General features: G+C 40.3%; 1 protein-coding gene across 3 annotated transcripts in view; it reads left to right on the top strand.

The window, feature by feature from the left end:
* PDGFD (platelet derived growth factor D) overlaps positions 1-23,698 on the top strand; it is a 139,639-nt gene that overhangs the window by 70,823 nt on the left and 45,118 nt on the right. For 2 of the 3 annotated variants that reach the window (XM_061374645.1, XM_061374643.1), the window contains exons 2-3: positions 10,491-10,695; positions 14,503-14,683. In XM_061374645.1, coding sequence (XP_061230629.1) covers positions 10,491-10,695; positions 14,503-14,683 — 386 coding nt within the window. The remainder of the gene's footprint in view (positions 1-10,490; positions 10,696-14,502; positions 14,684-23,698) is intronic. The other variant, XM_061374644.1, reaches the window with a different exon arrangement.

The raw sequence follows: 23,698 nt of genomic DNA, 5'->3' as shown, positions 1-23,698 counted from the left end.
TTAGCAAGGTAAGGGCAAACCGAGTTTGGCTGGTCCATCGCCTTTGCCCTGGAAGCTTTCAGGTGAGGGGATGCTGAAGGCGTCTGTTGGTTAATGTTACATTGTCTCCTGTGTCTTCTGAAGTCTAGAGGAGTGAAATGTGCTGCTGGTGAGATCGGGAGCTGAAGCTGGCTGAATTCATCACTGTAACTGCTCAATTCTTCTTCTGTCAGACGTTTCAGTGAACCCGCAGTCAGAGGACAACTCTGAAGTCTGGTTTCGCCTCCAGTGTGATTACACGGGGGACTCCAGTTTTCTGTTTAAAAGTGAGAGTTCATCGAAGGCCCATGAAAGTGAAGGATTATTTAATTACTTCTTGATTTGCCAACAGTGTACTCAGCTCTGTTCAGAACATAAAGATACATAATGTCTGCTCCCCATGGAGTCTTTGCAGAGTTCTGAATATCATTTCCTCCACACAGGTTTCAGTGTGTTTTTATCTGCTCACGCAGTATTTGTTGTGGCTCTAACTTACAAGCCTAAAAGTAGTGAAACATATTACAAAAGATTTGGGAACATGTGCAGCCGAGTCCCAGTCCTGCTTTGATCACACGTTTTGTAGCTACAAGTGTGTGAGGTGGAATTTATTTAATAGGTAAAATGGACAGAAAATGTTTCTGTCAAGAAGAAGACCTCCATGCACATCTTCATTTTACTGGCACCTAATTTGCTAGAAAAGAAGGCTACTGCTTGCCTATGATTATCATTATTATTATTATTATTATTTGCAGTTTCCCCATTTCATTTAGGGAGCTTCTGTGTAAAAACCAAAACCTGTTTGCTTTCTAAAGGCATTGCCCAATAAGGGCTTTGGAATAGAAATCTAGAAATATATATTTAATTCTTTGTCCTGCCACTGGTTTGCTGAACAATATAAATAGCATTTCTCTGTTCTTCCATCCTTTATCTTGTAAAGTGTAAACTTTTCAGTGGAGAGGTTATCTCTCTTGTGTTCTATAGTGCACAATACAACATTGATCAGAATCTCCAACCACAAAATTGATGATGAACATGTTAGGTTTCACATAGACAGGGAGTAAAACCAAGGAGGCATCCAGGTGGGATGGCTGCAGCAGGGACTGCATGGGGCAGCAGTACAAGGTGAGCTTGAGTTGTGGCTTAGCTCCACTAAGTCTTAGGCTCTTCTTTTTTTTGGTCAAACACCCCCACACAGCCTAGAAAGAATGTTTCCAATCACTTCCTCTCGGTAAACAGCCAGACAGCTGTTTTTCCAGAAAGGACTTAGGAAACTGGGATGTGTAAATCGAGCCTTTGCAGCCAACACTATTTCCAGTTTGGTTTCACCTTACACTGATCAGGATGTGGCTGTACTGCTGTGAGAGATTGCTGCTGCATGTGACACAGCAGCATCTGAGCTTGTGGGCTGTGCTGATGTACATCAATATCATCCCAGCCACAGTCATATACTGACAGTGAATGAGCTCTCCCGCTCTTTCACCCCATGTGGTTTAGTTCTTTTCTGCAGGACTAAGGAAATCTCTAGATGATTCTTTGGTGCAAGATCATAACAATAAAAGAAGGCCACAGCCAAGAATTTTATGAATGTGCTTGGAAACTTTGTTAAATTGCAGTATCTGTCCACGTGACAGCTCTGCGGTGTTCTGATGCCAAACCTCCAGAGAAAATCCTAAGCACTTACAGGAAGGATCCTCTGCACTTTCAGTATGTACAACTTAAATTGCTTTCCAGACTGGGAAAATGTTTATCAACACAGGGGTTTTATCTAAATGACGGAAAGCTGTCCCTTTGGCCCTGCTTGTCTTTTACCTCCATGCTGGGAAAAGACCTGTGTGTGCTACCCTCTTGGCCCCAGTGCTGTAGTTTCCAGCAGAAAAAAAAACCTCTGAGGCACAGGGGCAAAAAGGGAGCCATGGTGTTCTCTGGTCTAAACTGTCAGAGCCCCAGGACAGTGTGCCTTAGAATAGAAAAGAGAAATGCTGCTAGATATTTACTTTGTGACTAAGTTATGGGTTCTGGTCCCTGCTCCAAGAACTGCTTCTGCATTTTGCCTCTAACGTTTTATTGGAAAATGGACAACCCATCTTTGAAACAGCATTCAAAACTTATCCTTGAGAGGAGGCAGAACTGGTCTGAATTGTCTCAAGCAAATAAAAGAATCACAACACAGGCTGTTATTTCCTTAGAGGAGATTTAGCTTGTTAAGACAACTACAGATAAAGGAAGGGAGTACAGACAATCGTATTTTAATACAGTGAGATCTGCCTTTTTCTTTTTTTTAAAGATCTGGGTAACTTTTAGGTACTTAGGTCTTTAATGTACCTGGTTTAAAAGGACTGAAATACACCCACGAGCTTTTATCTTTGTACAATCAGTTGATATATGGACCTCAAGAGACTAAAAGCATTCCCATGGCAAACTCAGTCCAAAGAAACAAATACTATTGCCAGAATTTCCATTATAAGAAGCAAACTTTCACTCCCTTCCAGAGATTTTGCATCTTCAATACTGGCATAGAGGGTAAGGAAACTCACATTACAAGAGAAAATTGCCTTGATTTGTCCTTTGAAACAGCTTCTCCTTTTACTGCCTAATGTTCTAATGCATGACCTTCCACTCAGTAGCAGCTTGTCTGACTGCTACAATATGTTTAACATGAGAAGCCTTTCCCCCTTGACTAGATTTTCTTTTTCCTTTTATTGACATTTTTCTCTCGTTAAGGAAATTTCACATCTTGCTGAGGCTTAGGACTGCCTGACTGAAACAGTTTCAAAAACAATATCTTAAAACAAATTTTCTTTTGAGCCATGCTTCTGAGGCAAAAAAGTCCTTCCTTTGGGAAAAAAAAAAAATGAAGGGAAAATGAGAATAGAGTATATTTTCATTACACCCTGAGGATCTGAAGGAAGCTTCCACAGAAGTTTGCTTACCTGAAGCCACAGCTTTAAACAGGAAAATTTGGAATACCTAAGTCCACAATGCACTAGTTCTTTGCAAAACAATGTGAGGCAAGGTCCAGTGTTGTTATTAATGTTTAATAGCGATTGTGTTTGTAGTTTGCTTCATCTTACTACACAAGTTCATTATAGACCAGCCTTCTCTGAATCAACACTCACTGCAAACTTCTGCTCCAGTTACAAGGTTTTCCTTAAGCTCTTTGCAGCACCAGGAGAGTTATTTCCCTCTTTGCTTTTTCACATGGTTTCTCAAGGTTTTATGTATTTTTATTCTCATGATTATGGGGTTATTTGCATTAGTCTTACTCCACATCTTTAGAGCTGCAAATTCTTGATATGTACATTTTCCTTTTTCATATTTAATTATGGAGTCACAAGAGAAAAATACATTCAGTTTGTTGTTGGTTTAAGAGTCCAAGAGAGATGCATTGCAACGCTACCAGCAATGAATGAACTATCAGTTAACAAAGTTTTTACATGTTGGGCTAACATATGTTACTTTTGTATAGACGCTTTTGCTTTAAAGACATCCAGCATATCCTTTCATGTATGAAGAAAAAGAAGTCAAATAAAAGCAAATAATACAAGTCACTGCCAAAAGTAAACATCACAGATTTTAATATCCCCATAAAAATATGTAAGAGATTGTTTTCTCAGTATTTATCTATGGTAGTCAGAGCAGGGCACCTTCCATAGGGAACAAAGGAGAGTCACAGCCTTCATCCCACCAAAATGCAGTCCATCCTGTTGTTCATTTCAGGACTGTTTCTATAGTACTGCATTTCAAATGAAGATAAAAGTGACCATTCCATAGTACAAATAATATTATTAAATGCAAATAAAGTAATTCTTATTATAGCAAGAAGCACTGTAGCAGGCTCTATGAATTATATTCCTGAACTTCCTTATCAATTACCCACTTGATGCTCTCATGAGTGGTCCTTGATGATGTCCTGTGCAACTGCATATTGACTGTGTAATGCCAAGACTCATGGGATTGCTCTGCACAGAAACACAGGCAGACTATTAACCATTCTGGTATAAAATGGATGATGGCTCTGAATAGAATTTTAGATGGCTGGGTTTCTTTCATTCTATGATACCTTCTGTGCTGGTATTCTGCTTCTTTCAACTACAACTCAATTTTTCATTGCTTTGATACATCCTATAAGATAGAAAACATTTTCTTCTAGCAAAAATCTCCACACACCTCAGGGGCTCGGGGACGAGTGTGTGCTTGCAAGATCTGAATTTGGCTGAACATGCACACAGCATCGTTTTGATATTGCCTCAGTGACAAGTCATGTTTTGGATTTGAACTCTGATAATACCTGCAGTATGTTTCATGCTTCTGATAAAAAGAAAGGGCCTGTTGATAAGAGAAGGAGCAGGTACCTGGAACTGCTTCTTTTAAATTCAGCAGCAAGACAACCAAACTGAGTCTTTCATCAGCTCCAGTGGGGTTTGGGTCGCTTCTGAATTGCTCAGTTGCTGAGTGATAAGTGACACATAGGGTGATATTAAAATGCTGTTCTTATTTGGATCTTGATCCAGCAAACACCTTAAGTATGAGCTTAACTACAAGTTCGTTTGCCTTTGAAATAAACAGGGCTATTCAAGTTGTATAAAGCTGAAATAAACTTGAAGTAATGCCTTGGACTAGATCCACTGGCCCAATATACTCTTACTTATTCATTCTTATACCAGGATGACAGTTTTCTCAGCTTATTGCCCCTGTAACAGACAGCTTACGGTTTTTAGTCTGGCCAGGGTTGCTCGATTCCCGTGTCATTGCTGGCAATCCCAACTCTTTGCCTCCCTTGGTCTGCCTTCTTGGAGACCTGGTGAATAATGATGAGAGCAGAGCTGACTTAGGTGTGTTACGCTTCTGTCCTTAAAAGGGAAGAGATGTCTAAGACTGGTACTAGCATATAGTATTATTTTCTTAATTAGAGAGCAGAATTATGATGTTGTGTTCACTGACTAGGATTCACTTGTTTATATTCACTTAAAAAAACCCCAACAAAACAAGGTAAATGACCTAACAGTTTTGTATCTTTCCAACAAGCTGTGACTAGCTATGGAATACACTATTTTGACCGTGAACTCTGTCATCTTTTCCTCTGATTTATGTGGAACCTTATGGATAACAAATAAAGTTTCTCCTTATTGCTGAAGGGTGGGGGAATAAAAAAAAAAAAAAATGAAAGCCAATGAACATCTGAACATGCTGCCATAAATACAGCTTGTTTGGCATGTCTGTCCCTGAGAAGAACTGATTTGTGGCTTTGATTCAAAAATGTTTTACTGTTCTTTGTGTCTCACTCTGTGGATTCAGCTATTTAGATGAGGCTAATTTTCAACTGAAGGCACTGAAGACCTATTATTCGCCCTGAAGGTTGTCTTATTTGTTTAAAAACTGGTGGCAAACCATTAACTGCTGTATGTGTTTCAAAGAGAGCAGCCTTGGGGGTGGAGGGTTGTATCTAGAAAACTCCCACATGCAAACCCCCAAGGTCCTTTCCTGAGAGAACAAATAGTTTCACAAGTGGTAAAATGAACTTCATATGGTTTCTAGCAACTCTCTCCTCAGCTGTAACAGAGGATGAGCTCATCAGGTTACATTCCATGGGGTTTAAGAGGGCATATTTCTTGTCATAAAACATGGCATCTTTTCAGCATCTACCACTGTATCAAAGTTGTTTACGTTGGCCAAAGCACTTCTACAAGTGGAATAAAGACAGAAGCGAACTTATACACAGGACACCTTAGGAAATGCAGCTGAAATTCCAGAAACCTTAGAAAAGTGAAACTAAATACGCCATACCATTGGTTAGGTCCTTAGAAAAGGTCATTCTCTGAATTTTTCTTCTTTCTGAAGGAATTGACACTTATAAACTCTTCTTCCTCAATAGATATCCAAGAACAGATGTCAGATTAGCTATTAGAAAACAGTAATTGCCCTTTTTTTAAATTTTAGTGAAGGAATTCATTGTCTACTGGATGATGACAGTAAAAGTGAACTTCTTTCTGTAGTAAGCTTGTAATGACTGGGAGTATCTTTAACAAGAATGTGTCAATAGGTTGCTGAAACTTGCAAGGACATGCAGGCATACAGAGCAAGCAGGATGAAACTTGTGTTTCTGAATCTTGCTGTTCATGCAACATGGCATTAGGAGAACATGCCCTAGCTGGGAAGAAGAAATAATGGATCTGCTGGGTACCCACAGTGGGGAAACTTCAGACAATCAGTATTTGCTGAATACTGAGCTGGACTTTCCAGTTCCAGGGCTGACACCCAGCTGCCCTCTGTGAAGGGGGAAGAAGGCAAACACTTCTGAAAATGCAGCTGCTTTGAGCCCTTAAATGGAAGCTCCTCTATCATGGACAGCTGGACTATCATGTATACCACTATGTTTAGTGGTTGGGAAAGAATTAAGAGGAAAAGAGAGATTAGTACAGATAAATAAAATATAGAGCAAGCTGCTTCCCAGGCAGTTCAGACTCTCTGCAGAGAATTGCCTCAATGTGAAGGATGGCTCCCATGTTCCTTCCACTCCTCTTCCTTATGAGGTAGTTTCCCTCCCCCAGTGCAGGGATGTCATTGTAACACCTGCCATGTAGAATATCCTCCTTCTGTGTATTGCTTAAATGGCCTTTTTGCCTTATGACTTAACATCTACTTTTATTCCTTGTGAAATGATATTATATGCTATTTAGTAAATGTGACAGGCAGTGTATTACCCACTGTCATCTTTTATTTACTCCCATAAAGCAGTATGGAAAACAGTTAACATGTGACATTCAGGATACTGTAATGCTGCATTGTACTGCTTTGCAACATTGCTTTGAAAGGGGCACTGCCTTTTCCTTTGCCTACATCTTTTCCGAAGTGTTTTCTCTTTTCTCCTGACTTTCCCCATGGCCAGTATCTGGTTTCCACAGGTTCCTCAAGTGTATCTGCTGAGGACAATGCTTGTCTGCTTGGAAAGGTCTTGTAATTTTAGTCTTACATCTTAGCTGCTACGAGAAGTATAGGAGCTGCTCACATCCCCTCGAACTGTTTCCCAGATGCTTGATGATTCATGAGGGGCCAACTTCCAGAGACTAAGCTGGGGTTGACTGTGTTTCCACATTTATCCAAACCACCTAACCCTGCAAAATCCCACTGAAATTCTCCATAGAAGACTAGTGCTTTTGGTTCTTGTCCTGGCTACCCGGCTCTAGGTTGTAATTTAGTGCATGGGGAAAGGGTAAGAGGGAAACAAGCTGTACCAGAGCTCCTGAAGAGTCTACTCCACTGTCAGGTGAAGGCTCTGGGTGGCTTTGCATTTTATCCTATGTGAGTTATAGAAACAGTATTTATGTGCATTCTTGACAAATATACTTCTTTTGTGGAGAAGGCATATCTTCATACTGTAATATTTTTATATCTCCTGCTTTACATTGTCTCCCCATGCTTCCCTTCAGCCTTTCCTCTATAATGACTTTTTACTGCATTTACCATAATAGAAATAGCAAGTCGCTGTGCTTTGATTTTTAAGCTTTTTAACATGTGCAGCTTTGTTTCTCCATTTACCTGTTCAACTTGGATACTGCAGAGCTGCACCAGCCATTACATTTCAGCACTGAGCTTGGTCAGCCATGATTGACTTACTGGCAGAGCACCCCGGTCTGTGAAATTCAGAATTTAACTTAAATGAAACGCCATGACAGAGCCTATCTTCTTGGGATACAAGAACACTGCTAACATATTTTCTCAGCTTCTGTAAAGTGCACTTTTTTTTTTTGTTTGGAGGTATATATATGAGCACATTAAAAAGATACTGTCCCTATCAGTCTCATCTCAGCAGCTAACAACTCCAGAGGAAAGCCTGTGCTAGGACTGTCTGTGGAAAGAGAGACTTTTCCCTCAGAGGCATGAAGCACACTGAACCACACAGTCAAATGCATGCTGATAGTGGGAAAATGGCAAGAGTTTGATGTCCAAGAAAGAAAAGCAAAGTACTCTCAAATATAGGCCAAATTCTGCCATGGTTTACTGCAGTGACTTTTGTTCAGACTTGGGGAATGGCTATTTCATTTAAAAGTGCAAAATTTGCTATCATTGAATGGTTTTATTTTTATCCCTTTTCTTGGATATTTTGGACATGATCTGGTGAATACCTTGTCCTCTTGGGTTCATTGGGTGTTTTCAGAGTCCAAAGGTCCTCAGCATTTCAGTAGGAACTCATTAGTGATGGCTGGACATTTTGTTTCATTCCAGATTATGGAACTGGGGGGGGGGGGGCATTTGGTGAATAGAGGTGTTTTCTGGGGTTTTAGTGGGCTTTTTTCTTAGTGGGAAAAAAATTGAGTAAAAGAAAATAGAAACCAGACTTGAGTGTAGATGTTCCTGATGAAAACTGCAACAGAACTGATAGGTGGGTGGTCTTTGTTTTCATTGAATTGTATTTCCAATGCTTGGAATTTCCAGTTGTTTGGTCAAAACAGAACTAACCAAAACTGGGTAGTTTTGCTCTTTTGTGAAATATGGAGTTAGGGCTGTATTTGCTTAGAAAGGGTGTCTCAGGATATAAGAACTTTTAATCTTGAATGAAAACACCTTAGAAAGATGTCACAATTAGATATTTGGAGATAGCTTTTACAGGAAGCCCAGACTTTTATCTTCTAAGTTTCAGGTTGCTTGTGAGCTAGAATTATTACCCTGTCAGAAGAGTAACAATGAACTGTTGACACACAGCCACACTTTGCTTACAGCTACGTGCAGGGAGGTATATACAGCCTGGAAACAGTGAACCGCAAACTGAAAAATAGATGTACTTAGCATGAAGTTTGTCCTATTTCCCTGGGTTCCTGTTTACCATAAGCATTATGAAACAAATCTATTTCTTTTGGATAAGGAGCTTAGAAACCTTCAGTCAAACATAAGATTTTATTTTAAGAAAGCGAGCTTTGATTATAAGGCAGATGGCTGTGGCTGTTTGCTTACTTTGGATTTCTATTTTCAGTGTTCATAGAGCGGCTTAGTGGGAGAAGTTTTCTTCCCATTAGCTCTTCCTCAGTAGCCAAATTCAGGAGAAAGCATCAGTTTGATATATCTATTGCATGTAGTGGAACTGAAGGATGACCTGACATTCAGTGGAGTACTGGAGGCAATTCTCAGTTTAAGATTAAGAGTTCAGGAGTTTACATGAAAGCAGGTGCCCAAGTTCCCATATTAAGTAGAAATTTGGTCGATGCAGTGCTGTGACTGACTCAGGACTTGTCCAGGGGTAGCTCCCATAGGCTGCTGACAAGGGGCTCAGCTTGCCCGCAAGACAGCACAGCTTTCACGGGGGGCTACTGGATGTGCTGCCAGGCCTCCCTGTCCTCATGAAGGTCTGTGTCTTAAATGGTGTGAGAAGTCTTTCTGTTGGTAACCGAGCGGAGCCCTAGATCCCTGCACACCACATGGGGAACACAGATAGCTGTCTCACAGGTAGAGGCTCATATCTGAGTTTCTTAACTAGGCACTGGACCCAACCATGATCTGCGTGTTGCCTTGGAGCCTTCTGGTTTGCAAAATTTTACCATACTAAAGTGTCAATGCACAAAAAAGAGTTATGTGTAGTTCTTTGATGCTGAGAGCCAAATTCCCGTATCAGTAATAGCTAAACAGTGCAAGTCCATGGTTGGAACTGAGAAGACATTTTGACTTTAAGAGAGCTGGGTCTTGCCACAGTTCCTATAATCTTTGGAGCCAAAGATTTACTGCTTTACCTCAGTAGAAGTAAAATTCAGGAACAATTGAGTCAAAGATTTACTGCTTTACCTCAGTACAAGTAAAATTAAGGAATAATTGAGTATTTGCTTAGGTAGAAGTTGTGGAATTTTAATTAAAGAGTTGACTATTTGTCTTGAAGTTCAGAAGATGTTGGCGGGACAGTTTTTGACTTCATTGCTTACACGGTTTGTAAGCATGGAATAGCTTACATGACCCATTGACAGCAAAGTATTCACACCATATAAATAAAATAAAAATGTTACCTGTGAAGAAATACTGAAGCACAACAAACAAACTTAGACTCACGCACACTCACTTTCCTTTAGCCTTTTATTGCTGTTTTTGATATGAGGGCATCTCTTCCCAGAGCACCAAATCTGGGAAGAAGAGCTCTTTATCTTGTCACTTCACTCTGTCTCACTTTGTTCTCAAGCTTGCACTTCTATTGAAGTTAAAATTACGCTTTAAAACCAACATGGTGAGAACGAAATTATATATATATATCAATGGAAAAGTAATGATATATTTATCATGAAATAAAAAATATGTATAGTTGAGTACTGGTTTTCTTGTTGGTTTTAGGGGGGTGAATTAATAGAAAATATTTCCTGTTTAATAACAGCTCCTAGACCCAACTTTTTATAGACTTTAAATGCAAGTAATTTGTTCTGTGTTATAAACTGTTGTGTTTTTTGCCTTCCTGTAACTGGAACAACATACTAATTTCTACAAGTTGTGACTACTAACAGAGAGCAATCACCTCACAGACTTGTACCGAAAAGAAGAGACCATCAGCGTGGCAGGGAACGGCTGCATCCACAGTCCTCGCTTCCCCAGCAGTTACCCCAGGAATCTCCTGCTGACATGGCGGCTCCACTCACCCGAGAGCACCAGGATCCAGCTGGCTTTTGATAATCAGTTTGGACTGGAGGAGCCTGAAAATGATATCTGCAGGTGAGTGGTGGAAGTTTGCAAGGGGCTCCTTAACACCGCATTCAAGCTTAAGGATGTGGCCACTGGCATGAGACTGCAAAACAAAACCTGGGTATTTCTGCCTGGGTCTAGGGTGGCCCTGCTTGGAGGACAGACCTCCAAGGGCCACTTGCAACCCAAACCAGTCTTTGAGTTTATAAATAAACTGAGCTGCCCTGGACTTGAAGCCATTTTGTCAGGTCTTGGTCCTTCTATAATATTTTAAGCACAAGGTACTTGAGCACTTAAATCCAGCTACTTAACAACTCAGGTACTACTTTAACGGGATTTTGTCCTCTATCACCTCTGTTATGTTTTAGCCAGGCAAAAAACACCTTTTTCAGTAGGTGGAAGGCTCTGGGAGGTGTGAGCAAGTAGGTATGTGTTTATATTGGGGTGTAAGGGACAGATAAAACTTCACTGGTATAGTTTCTTTTAAAACCATTAAATATAAGTCCACAAACATCAGTGTACTCTGCATACTGATATACCTAAGTATATTCTACTATATCCCAGTTGCTTTGTTTTACCCTTTTAAGCAGAAGTGACTGTAAGCTCAGCTGATCTGGCTCATTAACCCAGGTGGATAAATTGCTTTGCATTAGCAGAGCACAGATCTGAACCTTGCCAACACTCACTGGAACAGTATAAAACCATGGAGTTTTCTGTTTATATTTCATTTCTTTTCTTCAGCTATCTGTTATGCAGAAGAGAGCAGACTCAGGCTTTCCGTGTGCTCTGAAAGGCAGATTGCTGTGATGTTACTTATATAAAAAGCTCGAGTCTCAGCTTCCAGCTCCCTGCCTGATCATGTTGTTACTTACACCTTATCTATGCAGAGAACTGGGCTGTTAGGATTTCTGCACATGGAGCCTCTGCTTATCTTCTTTGTCAATTAGTTCGCATGTATAAGATTTGGCATCTCTGCAGGGTTTTACAGGGTGGATTTTTTTTTCTTGTTTTACTTTGTTAATTTTTCTGTGTTACCGGTAGAGAGAACCATTTCTGCAGGTTTGCTTTCCATTTAGTAATAAAAGGATGCAGCTTGAAACTGGCTGTCCTTCCCGCCGCCTTGATGGTCTTGGCAGCAGCTGCTCTGCTGTGGTACTGTTGGTCCAAGATCAGCAGCAGAATCAGTGATGACAGTTACTTCCTAGCACCACGAATGCTCTCCCTTATTGGGAGCCTAATGCATACAGAAGCGGATTGTTAATATTTACATAGCAGCTAAACTGTGGCTGACCTTAAAGCATTGCAACTTTGAAATTGAGGACTAATTTACTGTGGAAAAAAAAAAAAAAAGATTAAGTCTTCTGTCAAGAGCCATTGAAGGTGGTGGCATGGTGAGGGGAAGTCAAGCTGTTACTGGCATTATGGGTTTGGGGACTGTCTTTTTTCCAGAACAGCAAATTTAGGATGCAGAGAGAAGCAAAGACCTTCCATAGTGTCTGTAGAAGCTGGAGAAATACTACATTCTTTTCTACAATAAAGCTTTCCCAGGCATTCCTGGAAGACCTTTATTTGCATAGTATTATTTCCAGAGTGAGGAATTTCTTGGGCAGGCAGCTCATGATGGCTTTAAGCCTGCTAAGTACTCTGTGCATAGTAAGATTTTTCACTAATGCTCAGTATGTTTCTCAAAACTAGGTCCTTTCTGCAGCTTCAGTCCCGGACAGTCCCTGCAGTGCTGCTTTAGAGAGACAGCCAGGCGTGTTTAATTGAAATGAATGCTGAGAGCTGAGCATGTGCTTCAATACTGTGCACAGTGGACAAGTAATTCAGGATCTCTACACCTTACCTTCCTTTTGTACTTGCTTTTGACCTTACACTTTTTATTTCCAGAAACAGTGTTTTCTTTCATTTTTTTCATAAATGCTAATTATTTTAATTTGCATACTATTAAGACTGAACTGATTGAAATTCATTCAGATGGAGGAATAGAAAGGTATACATTAGCAGAGCTGTTTCAGAAGGAGAAGAATTATTCACGGTTTTACAGAATTTTCTAGAAATGCTGCTAGCATTTCCACAGGCACTCGATAAGAGGTGATTCTGAAAAGCAATTAAATCACCCAGCCTCTGAGGCTCCTTGGATGCACAGAAACAACTGAGATTGCACCTACTTCCACGATCATTGCAGCAAAGCTGCTGCCGTTGAAAGCAGAAATAATCCCTGGAAGCCCCGTTTTTCCTAGCAGTTAGTCTGCCTTATGGCCTCAAAGAGTGGGGAGGACAATTTTCCCTGAAGCCTACAAGGTTATCTTATTCTGAAGCCTCTGCAACCGCTTGTGCTAAAGTCAGCATTCACTGGCTGCTGTGCTGCCTGGGGGCAATGGTGGATGCCCCTGGGCAGGAAGTGCAGAGCTCTGCTCTGGTACCATATCCATACCATGAGGGAGTGGAAGACTCTGGAGAGAGCTTGAGATGAGTTTACCTCTGTCTGGAACTAAACTTTGTTGTGTTACAAAAACTGTATGTGTCAGCAGAGTTCGGACATATTTAAGTGATTTGGTTAAGAAATGTTATTTTCTGTTCTATGCAATTTGCGGTTGGTGAATGTAAGAGCAGCAGTACTGATATTCTCAAGCCACATAGTACTTTTGTGTTTTTCACGTGGCCTCTCAGAAGAAATAGATAAGCAGGTCTGTTATTTACAGAGCTCTTCAGCTCCCACAACTGGGCAGAGAGGCAGGCACCTGGCCCGCAGACCCAGGGGTGGGGAGCAGCATATTGCTAGTAAGCAGTCTTAAACTCTCTCCTTGGAGGGAGCACGTTTTGGTAGTAAAATCATTTCATGGTAAAGATCTTAACTGTACTGTGTGGATGGCAGGTCTCCTCATCTCATTGCCCCCATCAACAGTCTGCTCTTGTCATCACCTCTCCCTCTCTGGCTGCAATGTGTGTGGCCTAATTCTACCTCCACAGATACTGAGGGTCTCCTTTTCTCATAGGCTGAGTGAGATCAAGATTTTATTCTCTGCCTTCCTTTTTCTCCAGCTCTATAAATTAACTCAATACACAGCCCAGGCAAGCAAATGTGCACACTGTGGCAGTGAGTGTGGTCTATGTGTCCCATCATCCCTGGGGTTTAGTGTCTGCTGCTCTTGTCAGAGCCCTCTTTGGGCTCAGGACACCAAGACTGTGGTATGGGTGCCTGGCCAAGGTGTGACCTTTCACAGGGCAAGACGTGCTGTTGCTTTTACCCTGGTGACAGCACCCATGCAAACAGCATAGGAGTCCCACCATGGCACACAATGTGCCAGCCTGCCCTTTTCCACTGTCTTTCCAAACCATCTAGCAGGAGCTCGGTGCCACCTACAGAGAAACTCCTTAAAAGCACCTTTCAATGCCATGAACTGCCCTGTGTCCTTCCAGGATCTACCTTTGCTCCTGGACACAGTGGTAGCTCAGTTCCAGCCCTCTGAAACGATATCAGAAACTTCACAAGTGCTTGCAGCTGCTCTGCTTGGGCAGCCTGCCTTAAATAATATTATTAGGTCTCTATATTATTTATCCACCACATGAAATGCAATGTATATGCTTACAGTGCACTAAGCACATGCAAGTGCCTCTCATTGCTACTTTAATGTGGTAGAAAATACTGTCATGTTCCAGGAGCCCAAAAATCATCCATTTGAGCACATCCACCATTTGTAGTATCTGTTCTGATGTTTTGCAATGGAGAACGGGGGACAGTTGTCTTTGTGTCTCTAGCTGTGCTCCTGTATAATTGCAATCATCTTCTGTAACTAGAGTTGGCAAAAGCTAATTCTTTAAACTGGTTCCCAGGTACGACTTTGTGGAAGTGGAAGATGTATCGGAGACCAGCACAGTTATACGAGGACGGTGGTGTGGGCACAAGGAAGTACCTCCAAGAATAACATCAAGAACAAATCAGATAAAGATAACCTTCAAATCTGATGACTACTTTGTGGCTAAACCTGGATTCAAGATTTGTTACTCCCTTGTGGTAAGTCACTTAACCATGTCATGGGTGAGAGAAATAGTAGTGTAAAAGAGCATCGGTACTTGGAGACTGGATGGTGTTGCTAACTGTATTGGATAAAAACACTAATTGACTGAAAGTATTTTCAATCCAGCAATAGTGTATTTCAGATACAAATACAGATCAAAGGTTTCTTTTATATCCTGTCATTAAATATAAAATAAAGTCAAGTCCAGGCCAAGATTTACACTAATAGCATGTTTCAGAAGCACCAACACTTTCTACACTGAGATTGCACTGCCAGTTCTTTAAGAGGTACTGCAGAAATAGCAAAGAAATGGCTGCTCTGTGAACTCCTTTTTTGTGTTCATTTGAGGGCAAATAAAAATACCTTGAGGGGTTATGGCTGTGATTCTGAGTTAGATGCAGAGTAGTTTATTCTACATTCAATGAAATTCTACATGCAAAACATTGTGCTAAAGCTCAGGCTGTATTTTTAACCACATATAAACATTCCTCATTTTATATGCGGTGGCATTAGCAGTGTATCGTGTACTGTTTCAATGAGATTAAAACCTCCTCTGTTTTTATTTTGGTTTTGTCTTCAGGAAGCAGGAATGCTTATTGCTTTAAGTAGGTTTTTATAGAAATACATATTCCTTTGTATTCTCCTGATTGATATTATAATGCTTCTGGTGCAGTGTAGCTCGGAAGAGGTAGATTTTGCAAACACTCAGGAAATGGTAGGCATTAATTTATTGTACTGTCATCATTATATTTTCATATCCATCACACTTCGTATTCCCTTTTTATTCAATCCACTGTTACTTAACAAGACTAAGAAAGCCTGGAATAGCAATAATGTTAGTGCTGTAACAGGAGAGATTCATTGTTTGAGTCATTTCATTTCAGGCTCTCGGCTTTGCATGCATGCGTGGCTATGTATGCTAAAAAGAGTCCATAAACAGCACATTGTCAAGACAGCTCTAAAGCTATAAAGGTTGTGCTCCCTTGCATTTAAATTGTTAGGCTTCTAGCAGAGTAAGGCATTGCACTGAGAGTAAATCCTGAGCTCTAATTTACTGTGATTTGAAGGTAATCTACTAAAACTAAAATTTAGGTTGAACAGTCCGTGAAAGACCACTGGGCAGAAAAATGAGACAGTAAAGCAGCCTCTTTTCACACTGCTCATATTTCAGTGGAGCCACAAAAACTCGACTGCATTTAGAAAGCTTTATTCCAGACCATGTACAGCTAGTCTGATAGTATTAGGCTTTCCAAAAATGAATGTTGTCACTCGTAACACACAGTATTTTCTGCACTAGAAAGCTCAGAAAAGGCTACTGCATTTATCTAATTTCAAAACTATGAGTAAACAGAGAATTTTACAGTCTAGCAAATCTATTCAGAAGAATAATCTCCAAGTGCACCGTTTGAATGAAATACTGTCATATTTCTGAGAAAAGAACTGTAGTGGCATTTGCGAGATGGGAGATGATACGTGCTTAGCTAGTCTTAAGATTCCAAGCAGTTCTACCTAAAACTGCAGAATTAATATTCATCAGAGTCAGTCCTTATTTGATAGTCCCTCCAGCCACTTAGAGTTCAGTTCATAGATATGCTGAGCACTGCTGACCTCTGAAGGTTGAACTCAGTGTGCATTTTCTAGGCAGCAAACCAGGTAGTATTAATGAAGCAGGAAAAAACATATGGTATTTCATATAAGATGAAATGAAGGACCTTTACATTGCCTTTCCCCCCTTCCCCCCTTTGTAAATTCCTCCAAAACAAGGCTGCTTCTAGGGGCTTTCTTGGAAAATGGTGCACAATATATGTGCAAATCTTTTACTTCCATGATTTCTCTTATATATGGAGCTTGCCCCTCCATGGCTGTTGTTTATATGTATACTAGAATCTGACTAATAAATTTTCTAAGCACAATGGAAGCAAGCGATTTGGAGAGTTCACTTGAGTTTATTGATCAGATGCATCTTCTGAGCGTGGTGCCAGAATGGCTGGGTGAATTTCTTCCTATTGCATATGCAGCCAAACAGACTTGCAGCCTTGCTCTCTGGCCTTCCCAGTTATAAGTTCAAGGAAGTCAGTTAAGTTCATTTGGTGCAGATCAAGTTTTAACTTAGTTCAGCACTCTGCATGAGGCACAAATAAGGCACCACAGAGCTTAGCAGAAACATACTTCATTATCTACTGGTGTTTTTGTATTAACATCATATTTCAGTGCAATTTAGAGAAACAAAAAGGGATTATTTTTCCAAAGAAGATATAAATTAGACTTGTGTCCATGGAAATCATGTTTGCCCTTATGAAACAAGGCATGCAAAACTAAGTGACCCATGTAAGATGAAAGGGCTCAGTCACAGGATGGTGGGATTAGAATTCAAAGTGACTCTGAAAAATAAGGCTGAGAAAAACACAAGCATGATCTTTAACAGGATAAGGTTGAAAGCCACACAGATGCATGGGAGTAATTAACTGTTCCAGTATAAGATAAGGGGCAGTAGGCAAGGGAGCAGATCTGTAAAATAAAGTCTGACCATCTAAATGCAGTGCTTAACAACTTTTGCTTGCCAGGTCTGGCTCCCTCCACCTTCTCCTCCTCTCCCTGCATACTCTGTATATGAGTACCTCTGCCTCTGCCCTCTCCTCTGTGTGGCTGAAGGACTAGGAATGCTAAAGGGGGAGCAGTGAGGGTGATTTTGGAGGAAAGTGGCCTATCCAACATGCTGCTTACCGTTGCCTGTCCCTGATCTGTTCTTCCCCCTTGAAGCCGTAAGACTCCTGTGTAGGATGAGAGCTCCAAAATGTACCTGACTCCAGGAGCTTATTAGTGAGTTGACTGTGCCCCACTGCTTATCCCAAGTTGAATAAGAACCAAAAGTGTCCTAACATGGCTGGAAAATGTCACACCTATTCTGGGCTGTTTGTGGCAGTGCACTTAGCAAGCATGAGCAGCTGGTGGCTAGTGTCTAGAGGTGCTTCACGTTCAAATGCTCACTTGTAACTGTGCAGTTTGTTGGCTTAGCCCGGGTATCCACACAGAGAAATGTCGCCCTTGAGCCTGTTAAAAAATTGTCTTTTCCTTCAAGCTTCACAGACCTAGAGCAAAAGTGGTCTTGAGCAAGCCCTGGACAGCAATTAGGAATGAGCCTCCCTTAGGTGCAGATTTGTTTGAAATCCCTCCCTGCCATTATCACTCAAACTGCTTATTGCTCAAACATTTTCTTTGGGGTTTTTTGTTTTTTTTTGGGGGGGGGGTGTTGGTTTTTTTTTTTTTTTTTTTGCGTGTGTGTGGTTTTCTTTTTTGGTTTGTTGGTTTTTTTTAGTTGGCTTAGAAACATTAATTTTCAATATATAAAGCACTGAGGTATTCCAGACTTTTTTTTTCTCACACATTATATAATTTCTTGCTCTGCTTTAAGAAATTATAGCAGCCTTCCGGTATCTGAAGCGGGGATATAGGGACTGTAGTGACAGGACAAGGGGTAACAGGTTAAAATTTAAACAGGGGAAGTTTAGATTGGATATAAGGAAGAAATTCTTTACTGTAAGGGTGGTGAGGCTGAGCTGAGAATGCTCCATCCCTGATGGTGTTCAAGGACAGGTTGGACGGAGCCTTGAGTGGCATGGTTTAGTGTGAGGAGTCCCTGCCCATGGCAGGGGGGTTGCAACTAGATGGTCTTAAGGTCCTTTCCAACCCTAACTATTCTATGATTCTATGATTCTAAGGACATACTGTGTCATAGAAAACACTATAGAAATATGCAATTCAGCAGAAGGTAAGTAATCTTAAGTTAGTTTCACAGTTGCTAGATGGGAGGTAACAGTGTCATGAGAAAGGCCCCTGGCTTTACACACCTTGAAGTAGGTGATGTGAAAGCTTCACATTACCACAAATGTAAAGTTTCATTCGACTGCTGCTTGCAATTACCTCAATGGAGGTATCTTGTGTGTAGCAAGTAAATATTCAGTAATTACTAAAAATACTGCATCAATTATTTTGAGATGTAGGAATGTAAATTAAGTTGCACTGTTACACATGGAAAAGATATTTGATTGAAGGCATTTTATACTATCCCCTTTTTCCTTCTGAAATGAAATTCTTCCTATGTCTTAGTTCTGGAAGGGAATGTTAACGAGACTGTACCCCATGTTTTACAAGTACATTAGCATGGATATTTACTAAAATAACCTAAGAACTCACCCAGGAATACGTTCCAACAATAAAGGTGAATGTTTTGAATTAAAATTCCCAACCCTGCATCTAATTTCATTTTAATGAGACAACTAGAAAATGTTGGATTCCATTTGCTAATTAAAAACATTAAGTTTGTTGTAAAAGGCACATATTTGTTATACATTTATAACAGTAAATTGTTATTGCCTTACTAATTGTTTCATTAATCCTAAATGGAACCCATATTTTGGAACTTCGATTAAAATCATCATTGGAAACAAGGGCTACAAAAAAGCTAGGAACATATGTATATGTACAAACATGCATATATAGAAAGATGTAAGTTTTAAATATATATTTATATCTTTTTACATATATACACATATATCTGTGTGCTTTTAACTTTCTTTTATTTATAATTCATAACTAGGAAACATCACATGGCATTAAGAGCAATTTTTACTTTTTTGGAATTGCAAACCAACAGTGATGGGCATCTTGTGATAAACAGGAGAACATAAGTACATTTGTTCCAGGATAAACTTATGTGTCAAAATGTGTATCAGTGTGTTAGATAATGAGTAATTTTTACTTGTTTCAAATGACATTTTTTGAATGAAGGACCCACAAAGAAATAGTTGGAATGGAGGAGGGGGGAACTTTGGGTTTTAATCCATCATGTGGAATTTTACAAAAAAGGTAGTGTTCTGCTACTTTCTGAGGCTACAGGTCATCAGTTATATGATTTTTAAAAAAGAGCATTGGTCAAAAAGTGGGGTAAAACACCACAGTCAGTGTAATAAAATTTTATTACTTTCCCATATAAAAAATATTGACTAATCAAAATTAGTTCAAATACCGAACTTAAGCTCTTTGATGCTTTCCTGCTAAGCTCAAGAAAATACCAAAAATCAAAGCATAATCAGAAAATAAAAATGGGCAAAATAAGAGCCTCATCCTGATACTTGTACTCTCATACAGTCACTGAATTAAACTGGCTCCCTGTATTTTACCAGATTTGTTTGTACAAGTAGTGCAGCACCAGGCTGCAAGGATTTTGAATAAATCAATAAACTCCCTTGTAAGAGTTAACATGATCACAAAAAAATTCAGCCACCAGTGTGAATACAGATTCATAAAGAACATAAAGAATGATTAATTCTTTATCACTGGCTACAAAACTGAATCCAGCCCGAAAGCTGCATGAGTCGTTGCTGCTGTGTTTCTGTTGTAGCTTGTCCCTTCTTTCACAAAATAGACATTTCATTTCTGTGTCCAAGACAAAATATTCTGCCTGAAAACCCATATAATATATCTCATGTGACAACAGTCACAATAATGATGCATAAATACCTTCCCTGCTTTTAAATAATCCACACAAGGAATCCCAGTAAATTGCTGGGTGTACAAAAGGAGAGGAATGGCATGGAGGAAGAGAGGGGGACAAGACAGGCAAAGTCTTAGTTAATAAAATGGTTGAACATGAAATAGTTCTCACTATGGAGAAGCAAGAACTTACACGTGAATGCTTTATCAGTTGTTTGTCTGCTGTTCTTTCTCTGATTTTGGTTTTGATTTCCTGCCTATGACAGACAGGAAAGATTTTTCATAAAAACAACCCATGTGCAAAATTCAGGGCTGCTCTGAATCTCTTCTCTGCCCAGTGAAGGAAATGAGGTAAATTAATTGAAGATTTTAAGCAGGCAGTGGACTTGAAACAGGAAAGATTGGGTCTAGGAGAGGGCAGAGGGCAGGTGTGCATCGGGCAGGTGTAAAAAGCAGGACAAAAGTAGGACCATTTCACTACATCAGCCACTCCTACACTTAAGAAGTAGTAGGGCTGGATTTGGAATATGTCAAAGGTGAAAAAAGGCCTTCTGGGAACATGGTGAAAAATTGAGTTATGGCTGGGAAATACAGATACCAGAAACAGAAACAGCAGGACCCAGTAAGCATGCAGAAGCTCCTGGAAGCTGCCAGACCTCAACTGATAAAACAGTTCTTTTAATCAAAAAGGAAAATAGACCTTAGTGTTTGTGTTTTCCCAGCTGCAAGCATGTGTGCCTGGCAATTTTGTTATTTGAACAGCATGGTGGTGAAGTGGACATTTGCTCTCCTCTATCCCTGACTTGTTGACAGCTCACTTGAAGTGTGGCTCCTTCGCAGGACATTGTCATCAGTCTGTCTTAACATAACAGCAATCCTGTTGATGTCCAATTCATGTTGAAAATGCTGCATCTTTAATCCAGTGGTGTGTTATGCACTGTTTGAAAATTCACCGAACTCCTGGTAGTGGCCAAGGACAGAAAATGTTGCACTTTACATCTTCAAAGGATTATACTAACACAAGTGTTGTTTTCAAATCCACTATCCTGTCACAAATACTTGATTGTAACAAGACTTAGAAGCATTGTTCATTTAGGACAGCTTTAGATTTTGAAGGACTGCAGCTCCTGCTGTCAGTACTTACCTGTCTTAAAAACTCCTGGGGAACTCAGTGACCCAGAGGAAGTTCCTTCTTTTCCAAGGGAAGTTAAAAATACAAAGACAAAACCAGAAAAAGACCATCATGCTCAGTACCCATGTTAGCCAAAAAGAAATCATAGTTTCTTTGTAGAAGCTCAAAAGCATTATTCAACCACAACGTGTTTTCTTGTAAATACAGCAGAAGCAAACTGGAAAATGAAATTCCAAGAAGCATACAACCATATTGTTGTTGAGGTCAAGCAACTACATAGTGTGCAAGAACAGCAGATAAAGGCCACAGGAATGTTGCAGGTGTTGGGAAGTGTGTAATACTAGCAGAATAGCGACTTTGGAGTTTTTAATTAAATGAATGAAGGGAACACCAGTCTCATAGCAACTGGCCATGATCTTGTCTAAGTGAGGGAATGTGTGAAGACTTGTGGTGAGTTGTCTGTCCCTTCAGCTTGCTTTCCAGTCTGCTTGCTTCCCACACTGCTTCCCAGTCCATAAACTGAATTACTTTCTAGAACTAACATAGCTGGATACATAAAAAAAATCCATATGAAAGCCAATCTCCCTGTTCTTCACATATCAGTTAGTTAGGGTCAAGCAATCTGTTAAATAAAAATAAAGAGTATACTACAAGGTTGTATTGCAGCGCTGCAAAGAGGTATTAATTAACTCCTAGTGCTTTATTGTGGCAAGGCATATCCCTCCCACCACTGTGGCCACAAAGGAAGAGGAGATAGCCTGTTCCTTCCAGGGCCTTTCCTGTCTCTGGTCTAGATTTTACACAAAAGCTGAAGGTGCAGCTTAACTTTAATGTGTGCCATCTGTGCCGGAGAAGAGCAGAAAGTCAGTCTGATTCAGGATTTTCTTCTGACTCCCAGAGGAAGCAGCTGGTGAATTGAAACATGCTAGATCTCCAACCAGCACTGAAGAGCTTGTGAAAACCCATCACTGCAGGTTTTGGTTGCAAGTTATTTTCTACATCAAAGCCAGAACTGTGTGTCTTCACAGTCTGGTGGAGAAGTGGGCTTCTAGGCTCAACTTCATGCTTTGTGTTCCACCAAACTATGCCTTTGACCATGTGTCAGCATTATCTTAGAAAGCCTGACAGCCAAATCCTGCTCTTGTGCTGTTCTAGCCCAAGTTCGGGGTTCAGGGTCTGTTTCAACCTTAACACTGTTCAATGTGTTTTTGTCATTCTTGGCAAGCCAGGGAAAACAATGCACTGTGTGTAATGTGTGTTTAATTGTTTACAGACAAAAATCTTTGCCTTGTTTGTTGCAACAGCTGTAACTGCTGGAAAATACAGTCCTGGATCAAATTATAGTGCTTGTTTTAAGATTTCTGAGTCTAAATTTAGGAGGATTGTAGGCTTTTTTTTTTTTTTTTTCATTTCTTTAGTAATGCATAATGCAGCCAAAGCAAGAATCTGGTGATTTAAAGATGCGAGGTCATTCAGCCCATTTTTCATTAAGGACAAGAATTTTCTGTATTTAGATTCGTTGGTCATTCATCTGGAATAATTTTTAAATATAACCAGCATAGGAGCATAAGTCACTGTTGGAAAGACATTTTTTGTTTGTTAATCAGTTTTAGTTTTCCTTTTTTTTTAGTGCCATACCATTGCCTGCTATTATATTCCTTCCTAATTTTTGATAAAAGAAGCCTGTTGTCTTTGTTGTGGGTGTCCATCTCCTTCGTATATTTTCAGAGTGCTCGCACACTTCTTCGCATATTGCTTAGTCAAGAAATTATGTCTGTTTCTAGCTTTTAATCTTTCTTAAAAATTCAGGCTATCCAATCCCCTCAGAGCTTTTTTTCTGGTGTTCTTGTTAAAACTCCCACAGATTCTCCCAGCTTTTTACAATGTCATTGTGGTAGTGAAGAGAGCTGAATCTGGTGGTTCGAACATCACTAGGGCTGTATTATGGGTGGAGTGTCACCTGCCGCAGTTCCCTGCTTAAGGAGGTCTATACAACAGTAGCCAGCTTATTTGCCCTAACACTGAGAATGTATCTTTTAATGTGTTTTCTGCTGTCAGCTAAGTCCATCTTTGAGCTCCCAAGTTTCTTAGGCTCCTCCTTGTGCTCAGTTTGTAATTTAGGAACACATTAGGTTGCACTTTTCCAGGGTGAACTTTCCTCTTCCTGGGTTGTGATAGTGTTTGTGATTTTTCCATGTCCTCAGTGGAGATGGATGGCTGTGCCTCCTGTTGCATCACCTTCAGGTTTGGATGCAGGATCATGTCCTGAGGGTGCTGGCGTTACAGCTGCAGCTCCAGGCCAGGTTCCACAACTGTTTGCCCTGACACCTCACAGCCTCAGGTCTTCTCACCTCAAAGACAAGCACAATGAGCCTTTGCAAAATGC

The sequence above is a fragment of the Neopsephotus bourkii genome, unplaced genomic scaffold (genome assembly GCF_033783945.1).
Source record: "Neopsephotus bourkii isolate Nb327-2 ecotype Australia unplaced genomic scaffold, CSIRO-AGI_Nbou_v1 NB_1638, whole genome shotgun sequence".
NCBI lineage: Eukaryota > Metazoa > Chordata > Aves > Psittaciformes > Psittacidae > Neopsephotus > Neopsephotus bourkii.
This window is presented reverse-complemented; position numbering and strand designations above follow the sequence as displayed.